General features: G+C 38.0%; 1 protein-coding gene across 4 annotated transcripts in view; it reads right to left on the reverse strand.

Annotated features, from left to right (window-relative positions):
* The window catches only part of LOC122968231 (WD repeat-containing protein 7), a 110878-nt gene that overhangs the window by 61664 nt on the left and 37142 nt on the right, over positions 1 to 12072 (reverse strand). For all 4 annotated transcript variants that reach the window (XM_044333262.1, XM_044333263.1, XM_044333260.1 and 1 more), the window contains 2 exons: positions 2704 to 2822; positions 2316 to 2439 (listed from right to left, as the gene is read on the reverse strand). In XM_044333262.1, the coding sequence (XP_044189197.1) occupies positions 2316 to 2439; positions 2704 to 2822 (243 nt within the window). The remainder of the gene's footprint in view (positions 1 to 2315; positions 2440 to 2703; positions 2823 to 12072) is intronic.

A 12072-nucleotide genomic window follows, 5' to 3' on the forward strand; every position in this document is an offset into this window, starting at 1 on the left:
ATATAAACACTTCAGCAGTGCTTATATACCACTGGCACCACATTCCCGTGTAAATTCTGAGTTAAAAAACCAACTGGGAATGTTAGTATTGATGAAAAAATGTTAATGTGGTGGACAGAGTTTTCATATTTATCTGGATTTACTGTGGACATGCTCTTATTGTAAGGGAGACCTGATTTGAATATTGAATGATAGAAAAAATATTTGTCACCCTCTTAATAAATTCTTTGGATCCCTGTGCACTGCAGCCACAGTACTTAGTGAGACAGAAGCAACATTTTTGACATCGAATCCAAACCTCTGAGCCTTGTTACTGCCACTAGTGCTGGGAGGGGGTCAGGAGAATTTGGGACAAAAACACAGAATCCTAGACCAGAAAATGTAGACACACCCTGTTTTATAGGAAGGAAGGAAATAGGTTGGATTTTGATTTCAACATATGTGGATAGACGGTGTTTAACAACAGACAGATCCAAGCACAGGTTCAGGTTCAAAGGACTTCTCCAGAGGATACAACACATTCCCTGATGTCCCCGTATTATTCCAGGATTTCCAGGACCAGCAGGAGTCATCTTTCTGTCTGTTCCAGTCCTGCTGTGCTGCACACAGATCAAATTCAATGACCCTTTAACCTCGCTCTATCTCTCTCTCTCTCTGTTCCCTCCCCCCGCCATCCTCCCTCGTCCCCTGAGGTCACCGGTCCATCACTCCCCCACCTCCCCCGCCTGCGGTACTGCTGTGGTAACACAACACTGACCGGTCCCCGTTTCTATGGCAACTGTTCCCCTGAGAAACCCCCCAGCATCCTCAGCAACCACAGGGCGACTCCTGAACACACACACACTCACAGCATTTTAGAAGGCTGTTTCTAGTAAAAGAAGGTGGAGATTCACCTTTCTTCCCATCAGCAGGTCTAACTATAGACAGAGAGAGAGAGAGAGAGACCAGGGAATATACTGGGAAGCAGACAGAGAGACAGACAGAAAATACAGAAGGAGATAGAGAGATAGAGAGATAGAGAGATAGAGAGATAGATAGATAGATAGATAGATAGATAGATAGATAGATAGATAGATAGATAGATAGATAGATAGATAGATAGATTTGTTCAAGGAGGTCTTAGGTTGGGCTCACTTAAAAAAAAAAAACAATAAACCAATCACAGCTTTGTAGGTGGGATTAAAAAAGGGAACATCATCTTATACATAGCTAGCTGTTTGACTACATCCATGAAAAATAGTGACAGAAAAATGGCCACAAAAATGGCAACACCTAAACATTGCCATTTTTGTTAAATCAATATGATCAAACATTATGTAAACTGCTCCTGGCAACCAATACCACCCCTCCTGTGTCAACTGGAAATTATGTAGTGGGATGGTGCATCACTCACTACTGATTAAGGCAAAACACACAAAATAAGCCCTGCTTCCAAACAGAAGCCAGCTAACATGAATACACTGTAAAACTGAATGAATGAAGTCAAACAAACTTAGCTTTCAGCTACTTGCTAATTTTTACATGCTAATATGCTTGATAATAACACCTACAGTTAGCATGTTCAACTATTGGATGTTATGTAGAAAATGTTTAAACACAGGTTTGTATTTTTTTCGTTCGGTCCTAATACAATACTGACATGCTCATGTGCATTTAAAGGTTTATCTTACCTTACTAAAGCTATTTCTTTGTGTCATGGGGACAAAATCCATTTCTTGCTCTGTGCAAAAATGCATTCTAAGGTTTAGCTGGAGATAATATGAGGCTTTAGCAGACTGAGTTAGACAAATCAAGTGAGTATCTTCAAAAGTTAAAGTGTTTTTGATATGAAAATCTCTTTGTGCTTCCGTGGACAGTGTTTCCATTCTGAGCCACAAGAAATAGTAACAAGCTGGAATTGTGTACTTAAAAGATAAACTGTGGAAGAGACCCACTTGATTGTCTTACTCAGACTGTCGAAGCCTCATATTAGCTTCACCTGATGCACAAAATGAGGACTGTGGATTTAAATTAGTTTAGTTTAGTCTTTGCGGCCCGTATGGACAGGAGGAATGATTACAGTGGCCATTGAGGCTTTCGATGTAAGCATTTCACTGTGAGTAATGTAGTAAAAGATAGACTTGAACCCATTCTTTAACAACTGGCAAGCTAGCATGTTAGGCATTTTAACATTGATATATAATATGTTCGCAGGTAGGACGTATTTGAACAGCAACTGAGCAGTAAATACACACCGTCACTATGCGACACACACAAAAAAGGAGCCAACACCTTCATTTCACTCTTTCAGATATACAGCAGTGCGAGGTACTTACGGGAGCTGACAGTGTCCACATACTGAGGCAGGTAGGGAGCCCACATGTCAATGGTGTCCTTACGCCCCGATTGGCCAATCCTTCTCAACTCAGCCAATAGGAGGGCTTGTGCTGCTTCTCGAACCTAAAACCGCACACAGGGTAGGTTGTAATGGAGCAGAGATTCTGATTATATTTTATAGTCATCTATGGAGGGTCTACAGCTTAGCAGCCATGTTGGTGGCCATGCTGGATTTTTGTTTTCAAATGTCCATATTTTTTTCTTACGGAAAAATTACAAGGTTCATTCTGGATGGTTAATTGTTGGGAAGACAAATTCAATACATAGACAGTGTTTTGCAGTGAAAGTCTTGTATATTCAGTGTGTGTGTGTGTGCGTGTGTGTTACCTCCAGACAGCGGTCCTGCCATCTCCTTGCCAACATCTCCAGCAGAGGAGGTCTAAACTTGTCCAGTCCCAGGAGGTCAGGGAGCATCACACAGTGCATGGCTGCCAGCTGGCTCCAACCTGCACACACACACACACACAGACACACAGACACATACATACATACACACAGTCAGAAAAGACTGCAGGAAGGACCAATAGGTAATTCTACATATAAAGCCTCTCACACGCTCAAACACAAACTTCACTGCTGTCACGTAAAAACACCTTTTTCTTCTATGTTATACCCGACAATATGTAAGTGTTGGACAGAACAAACAACATGCTGTAGATTTAGCTTTTCTTATCCGTCTTACTGATTCTGCTATTTAAAGTACAAGCGGAGGTTGTGTTCAGTTGGTGGCACTAGAGGAAATGTCAAGGGAGGGTCACCAATAATTAGGATTTGAGAATATCCGCAGGCAACTTCATTGGAATTCTGGTCGATAGTTATTAAGACAACTTAAGATAGTGAAGCTATCTTAAACTAATAGACTTAACGTTAAATAAATCATCTGATATTGCATTCATGCTGTGCTGAGAAAAGCTGACTGATCAAACGCTTTGTGTCACCTTACATGATCTGTGAAGAGTTTCACCTGAACACACCAAGATGTGAGACTGACATCCATCTTCTTAAGTGACTATTGGAAAGACTAAGCAAATTTCTGAAATTTCTTTAAGAATGTTTAAGTCAAAGTTTTTAAAGTTGACCTTTCAGGCTGAAAAAAAACTATGTTTTCCTTATGACAGCAGCGAGTTTCTCACATCCTTACACACATACTGACTTTGAACTTATACAGTCCTTAGAAAATATAAAAACCACACCAACGACAGTTGAACACAAGATGGGAGTATTATTGACATTCTGGCTATTATTTGCAGTCTTGGTTAGAACAAAGTTATTGTTTCTGCTAACCAGAGCCTGAGTATGTTTGATGGAGTTTCACAGGTAAACAACAGATATACAGCACTGTCTGGTGGATCAACAAAAGCCTCATAACGATACCTTGGCATGATGAAGTTAAGTGTGTTTTATTTCATTCAGCAACACTGCATTACAGTGGAGAATTTTAAAGCTTGAAAGCAAAAGAAAACATTACAAACCCTTGTAGGTTTTCAGAACAAAAGACATAGGTACTACAAATACATAAGCTTTCTCAGCTGTGTTATCCTGAGTGACTGATGAAGAAAACTAACAATCAAAATGTCTTGGTATCGCTTCAATAGGGCTCATGTCCCAGCTGTGTCATTTTGAGGTGAAATAATGGCATATATTTATATTTTACACCAATCACCAGAGAAATATACACCAGCTATTACATGTCTGTGACAAAACATGGGCTGAAACGTTTATTTGCTTATACTCAACATAAAGCAAGCACCTTATTCACATATATTGGTTCAATATATGGTTTGTAGAGATAATACATGTATGCAAAATGTTCATGTATGATAGACACTAAATGACTGCAGCAAAGAAATTCCATAAAAAATTTCTTTGCCAGGGCACCATGTAAACTTACCTCTGCCATTGAAATATACAGGGAAAACTCAAACCATTAGGCGTTTTACACACATACTGTATTCAGGAACTTTATATGCAGAGTTTGACAGATTTATTGCGACAAATTTCACAAAACTAGAATATATTCCTAAAATATTTTGTCAAATATTTCACATTTGTCTGAAGTGTCCTAAGCAGAGGACTATAATCACCACCTGTCTCGGTACTGGCTCAGAAAAGAATAACCAGTCAACCTCCAGTTGCAACATATTCATCACTGTCTTGCAGAAACCTCAAATGTTAAAAAATGGAAACCAAGTACTTTAACTGTTGTTGCTGCTAACAACTATTCCTACTGCGGCTGCTGCTAATGAGTGTTGCTGTTGCTACTACTGCTACTACTACTACTACTGTTGCTGCTGCTATTATTTATTCAACCTTTATTTAACTTAGTGTGTCTCTTGGTGCATCCTGGTAGCTTACTGGTTAAGACTTTGGCAGTTCGATTCTGCCAACAGACCTTTGTTGTATGTCACCCCCCCCCCCCCCCCCCCCCCCCCCCATCACTCTCTCTCCTTCGTTTCCTGTCAACTCTCTCAACTGTCGCTATCTCTCGCTATCATAAAAGGCACAAAAATGCCCTAAAAATGTATACAGTACATTAAAGCTAAAAGTCTCACTGAGGTTGGGAACCTCTTTTGTAAGGAAGATCCAGCCAAGACAGCAGAATAAAAAGTTGCAGAAAAAATATAAAGTCAGGCAACAGATATAATTTAATAGATAATACTACTAAAATAAGGCTAAAAGTAAGCTAAGATCAGCCACAATTAACAGTGCAGTCATTTACCATTGAATTTTAAATCGTCTTGAAGTCTGCCAGAAATATCAGGTTGATCTATTTAAATACCTTCTGCAGACTATTCCAGAAAAGATGCTTTATTTTCTATCATTCCTTCTGCTAACAACTATTCCTGCCGCCACTGCTACTACTGCTATTGCTGCTACTACTACTGTTGCTGCTGACAATTATTCCTGCTGCTGCTACCGCTAACAATAACTATTCCTTCTTCCTTCTGCTACTGACTGCTGCTGCTAACAAGTATTATTGTGGCCTCTATTACCACTGCTGTTGCTACAACTGATACTTCTACCATTACTGCTACTACTACTACTTTTGCTGCTAACAGCAACTATTCCTGTTGCCAATACTTACTAATTTAAAACTTTGTTGACATATTTGTTAAAAGTTGGTGTTTACCCTTGCAGATAATTTGAAGTGATTTTATCTAAAACATTCCTACATGCACAGGGAAGGAATGAGCCTCTGTGTGCATGCTTGCCGTTTTCCATTATGAAACTAAATAATAATCTTGTCCAGATGTTTTAGTCTCTGAAAACTAAAGGTCATCAGCTTTGAAAGGCACTTGATTATAGATCTCCCTATAGAAATAGTATAGTTTAAATAATTTGAGAACACATTCATTGTATGGGTGAATAGGGCAGCAAGCCTCAATGGTAAAAGCCAACATCCTGTTAAAAAAATATTAATAACTGCTGGTTAAAAAGCAAAGAAGAGTATTTGGCCCTGAGACGGACACCCATAAGCTCATTTACAAAAATAAAAATCATCATCATTTCCTTCCCTTTTGTAACTTCAAAATGCAACTTTTACAGTGCATCCCTCTTCAAAATTTATGAGGACAGAGTCAGACGGATGTGCAGTAGGTGAAAACAGAGGGACAGCAATATGTCAAAGGATTGAAAGTTTAAGTTGTTGCTAAACTAAAGTTAGGTTTCTTTGGATTTGGTCAATGATTTTTTGTTTTTTTAGGTTGTTTTTTTCCCAGTGACACCGTCAGGTGGAAATGGCAAGCATGCAAACAGTGAGCATAGAGACACTGAAAGATCAGGACATTCAGACAGACAGGTAGACAGAGAGACAGACAGATAAAACAGCAGGACTGAACTATACTGCACAGGAGCCAACAACTGAAAAAAGACAAAAGGCAAGAGCATAGGGACTGTGGTCAATGCACTCTCAAATGTGTCAGTTCCAAATATCACAGTAAAGTCTGCTTGTTTGCAGATGACACGGCTCTATATCTCACCAAATGTTGCTGCACAAGGAAGCACTTCGTGGGTGCCTGAAAATTTCATTGACTTGGATTTAAAGTGAAATCAATTGTTGACCTATTAAATTGTTCAAACCAGCTCTGGTGGAGTATTTATTGTGATTATTGCTGTCAGTGATTATTCAGTTTCTAAAAGCTTGGCTAAAAAAATATAATTTGCAGCTTTTCTTTTGTTAATTTCCACAAAATTGCAAATAACAATGCCAAAATCAAGACATTGGGAATAAGATCTTGAAAACCATAGGTCCAGATTGAGGATAAATATTCTTTGACCTGGGCTTGTACTACTGTGTTTTGTGCTGGATTATGTTATGAATAATATTCAACAATTCCTTCAGTTTTTCCATATTTTGCAGAATTATATCAGGGATTAATCATTAAACTGCTTGACTGGTGTAGTCGGAAAAATTTAGATTATAAACACTTCAGTGTTTTGCAGCATTCAAATTTGGAGACCACAACTATCAATTTCATCAACTGAGTGGATTGAAAGTGGACTGAACTCAGCTATGACAGACAAACAGACACACAGATAAACAGATAGACAGACAGCGCTGTAGACCAAAACAAGGACAAAGACACAAACTGGAGCTAGACACCCGAGATGAAAACCTAACACTGGCTGCAGGGAAAAACAAAACTGATGCAAGAGAAGAGAAATGAGGTGATAAGATCCAAGAAGGAGAGAAAGAGGAAGAAGAGCGAAAGGAATAACTGATAGGCGGGATGGGGAGGGGAGGTGAATTATGATGACATAAAGAGAAAAGTCAAGGGGAAAAAAAAAAGAAATGGGAATGGACAGTAAAAAAATAAAAATACAGATGGGAAGGAGAGAAGGAACAAAAGGAATGACACAAAGAAGGAAGGAAGGTAGGAAGCAGAGGATCTCCAAAGACAAAGATAAGTATCTGAAGAAAGAGTATGGCTGCGAGACTCTCCCTAAGCTGTACCCATCAGTTCAGTCAGTACCTTCATTGACTGAGTGGATGTTATGAGAAGCAGGGCCGAGGCTGGGGGAGCCAAGGGCCCCTTGAGGAAGGCCCCCAGGGGCCCCTGGGACCCCAGCAGTGGTAGCAGTAGTAGCAGTGCTGGTGTTGGCTGTGGCAGCTACAGCAGCTTGTAAAGGAAGAAAAGGAGAGAAATAGTCAAGAAGGAAGGAAGAGGTTAGGAAGATATAAATGCTGCATATACAATACCAAACGAAGAGAAGAGACAAGCAGTCAAGCAGCTGGGAAGAAGAAAATGTTTTTACAATAAAAAAGAACAGAAAATGAAATCACATTTACAAAGAAAAAGAAGAAATAAGCCATCACATGAAAGGAAAAGTTAAAAAAAGAATACATATTACATTTGCTTTACACAAATGGCAGCCATGTTGTGTTTATATAAACCCTGAAAAGCTCTACTTGCAAATCAGCAGGTAAAACATTTTTTTTAATGTTCAGTGCCAATGTTTTTAAAATTCTTTCTTTCTAAATATCTGCACATGGCAACTATATCTGGTATGGTTAAGGTTAGGGGAACATTGTGGTTATGACTTAAAAAAGCAAAAACTAATAGGTCTGTGACGGAACGTTATCTCAAATCAGACACAGTACACAAACATCCACCACCCCAATCTCCACAACCTTATTTTACACCTCCCTATGTAAACAACACACAACAGCACTAGCACTGAATGTTGGCACTGGCCATCTTTTTATGAGGTGCAGAATCATCCAATATGAACATACACTGGGCTGCAGGAGTTGGTGGAAAGTTTAACTGAAGAAAGTCCAAATCAAAGGATTACAGTAAATGGAAGTCTGCTAATCCATGTCCTCCATGATGATTAGCTATGTCAAATTTCTCCCCAAAGCTACACAACCACAATGCTAATTAATATAAGCAGTTAATATTACTGGCTATAGCCACCTATAATGAACTTTCTTGGCTGGCACAAGGCTTGCAATTTTACTTTAAGACTCTTCACAAAACATATCAAGAATATTGTTACAGGTATCATGTTAATAATTCTGAAAGTTAAAACTACACCTGAAAACAAAGCCCTGTTACTTTGTGAACATACAGTATATAAAACAGTTAACAGACGCTAAAATCTGTGAGAAGTAGCTGCTAACATTAACAGTTTCCCATAATAAAAGGAATCATGGCACAATACTAACATGCAGACCATCATTAAAAATACATACTGTATTCCCTTGTAGTTTAAGCAAATAATACAGAACACATGTTAGTGATGCAACTAGTTAAAGTCATATTTAGCCTTTGATTTGGACTTTCTCCTGATCCAAACACATCTACAAACTGGGTCAATCTTGATCTAGGTTAGTGGACAGTGTTCTCTAAAGTAAATCAAATATGTTAATACATGATATACTCGCAAACAAATCATCCACAAAACAAAAACTAAATAACTTCAAAATTACAAAAGAAAAATGCAAAAAAGGCAACAAACACAAAAATAAACCCAAGGCAGAGAGGAAGATTTCCTATAAGGAGAGATGTGGCAATATATAAAGAGAGAAGTTCATAAAAGGCACAAATATGTAATAAAAAAACAGTGAAACAAAGACATTACTTTCCAGCAAGCACTTGGTAAAGAGATGAAAAATTAGCAGTTAGTTTGAAGATGAAGACCAACTATACCCAAAACAAACCAAAGTTGACAAAAATCCTAGACGAGGACTTAAAGGTTTCAGACTATGCCACTAGCATTTTAGTATCCCCTATTCATTGGGAACAATTTTTAAAAAAGAACATACAACAAACTAATTTTAAAAAAAGAATAAATGACATGTATGTAAAATAATATACATGCAGGGAAAATATTATGCACCAGTTCAAATTGTAATAAGAATAGATTTGATGTTTCTTAATTCTAGGGCCAGAAACCTGCAATCTTTATATTGTGAAGATCCCTTCATGGGAATTAGATCATTTTAAAATTTCCATTAAAGGTATTTGACAATTAACGAATGAAAACCGCAGCATTTCCCACAAAAGTAAAATCAGATTGAGATTTTTTGCATTTAAATATAGCCACAGACAGTACATACACTCACTGTTCACAAAAAAATCTGGAAAGCAGCAAAATGCAACAGGTACAAATTTTAAAACAGTCAATTATATACTTTGATTACCACAGAGAAAACATGTAGCACAGAGACAACAGATAAAACAGTTACAACATTACATCAGTTGGTGGTAAAGAAAGGTAGAAAAAAAAGAGAGAAAGAAATGTGCACATTTCTACAAGAGAGATTGAATGAAAATACAGTGAAAAAAATATTGGAGAGAGTGGTGTTTGTGCAACAAGTCTTTTCCAGAGAACAGGCAGCAGGCTAAAGCCATGCGGTGAACGACAGATTGAATGTGAAAAGAGAGTCAGAAGGAGAAAGAAGATGAAAGAAACAGAAAAGGGGTGAGAAAGAAATGAGAAAGATATAAAGAGAGGATGGCTGAGGGCAGTTAACAGCAGTTTGTCAGCATTAGTGTGTATAATGATCTATGATAACGTTGATTATACTTTAGTCATCTTATATCATCTAATTTAGCTACTGGGCCAATGGCTGAGCCTTGAGGGATGGCACCCACTAGAAAAGACTTGGATGTTGGAGGTAACATAATAAAATAATCACATATGCAGATGATACTTTTATATTCATATCCAGCTTGGGAATTCAGGGTCCACAAGTAACTAAGCACAACTAAGGAATTTAAATATTATGTACTCATCTTAATGTGGGTACATTAAATAAACAAGTCATTACAAGATCCTCATTAGTTCTTTTTCATTATTGCACTAAATTAAATAGCAAAAGCCTTAAAATCATTAGTGTACTGAAAAGTGCCAAAAAACCAATAAGGTGTATGTAGAGTACACTCATTCTCTCCCATCTACTGCTTTTACTCCTCACCAAACTTTTTGCCTGGAACTAGGTTGAAGCGTGCTGTTGTTGAACCAGTTAAGTCCCATGTGCAGGTTCAAGCTCAAAGCTTTCAACCCTGGAAAAAAACAACAGTAAAAAAAAAGAAAAAAGAAAAGTAGGACCTTTTTATAAAAAAAAAAAAACAATGTTAAGATTTTAAGTGGGACTTACTAATGTCTTTAAAAGATTGAATGTTAAGTATTGTTTTGTATTGTATTTTTTTTTAGGTTTGCAGCTTATTTTACTACCTTGATTATTGAAGGAGGGCTAACTGGTTTCATTAAAGGATTAACATCATTGTTACTTCATATAATTCACTCTTCAGTCTTGCTGCTCTCTGTGGACATGAGGAAAAGTGCTTCATGAAGTAGAATGTTCATACTTACGTTCTGGCTTTAAAAAATTTGGCTTTGGAGAAATTTTGAACAATGATAAAGGGGTTTCAAAGACAATCCTGGGAAATTAGAAAACTTTCATGTTCATCCACGAAGAGTGTTCCTAACCCCGATTTTACCTGCATTATGGCTAAGCTTTGCATGATGGCGCCCTCTGCAGAATGCTAATAATCCAATATGCAGATGATACTTTCATGCTCATATCTTAACATGAGGAATCTGTGCCCACCTAGGTTATGGTTGCATTAAAATGTAAAGCTATAACTTCTTGAGGCCTCAAATTCAGATGACGTTCACACTAATGCAGATAAATATTATCCACACTGTCAAATATAAAAAAAAATGTTCAACCAAAAGAGAAGGGAGCCACAACAATTTGAACAATTTATGCCTTACATCGCCATATACAGTAGCATGGTCAGTATAGCACTATTTTCTTACCCTTGCTATTAAATAAGTGTTGAATTACCATGAAGTGCCAAGTGGGATATATCAAAGCTTTCAGAAAAATCTGAGTTTCCCACTCATAATTACAACTTAGATGTTGACATGAACAATATTTAGAAGCTGAAACACCGACATGATGTGAACATAGCATAAGCACCTTCATCTGATTAAGTCACTGGATGAAAAAAGTATTTTTGGCAAACTTCCTCTCTTTCTCTTGGTCTCAGCAGGTTAATGTTTTGTTCTGCTTCTTCAGACTTTAGTGCTTTTATGTTTTGCTTTTCATTCGAGCTCAGTAAAAAATAAAATAATACGATTTTATCATTACTTACAGTAAAGATGGACAAATCTATGAAACTAGACTCATCCTTTAATCCCATCCACTTGGGTAAGTGTCTTTGAAAAACAGTTTCTCTTGGAGGAGATTGCTGGCAATGTGTGGAAAGAAGGCTAAACCAGAAGCAAATAAGGATGTTTTTAGAAACTTAACGGCATTAGTGTGGACATGATTATAAAATATTAATGGAGTGTGAGTTTTTAGGTGTTTTAAATGATCTGCAAACACCCGGCTCTTTCTCTTTATCTCTCTGTAAATGCTGAAGTATATTAGAGGGGCCTCCTCATTTATTTCCATGAGAAAAGAGACTGAGCAGGGTTAACAGCACTCTCCTTCACAAAGCCTCTGACACACACACACACACACACACACACACACACACACACACACCAGGTTGGAGTAGACGGGCTGAGCAGAGGTCATGGCCGAGCGTTCCCTCTGAATGGTGGTGAATAGGCGTGTGGCGTGAATAAGTCCACACGCTTGTCACGCTTGGCCTCCATTAAGGCATGACAATAGCACAAACCCCCCCAAACCCCTGAGGGTGCCACCCATGGCACATGTGTGTGTGTGTGGTGTGT

This window comes from Thunnus albacares, chromosome 18, assembly GCF_914725855.1.
Source record: "Thunnus albacares chromosome 18, fThuAlb1.1, whole genome shotgun sequence".
Lineage (NCBI taxonomy): Eukaryota > Metazoa > Chordata > Actinopteri > Scombriformes > Scombridae > Thunnus > Thunnus albacares.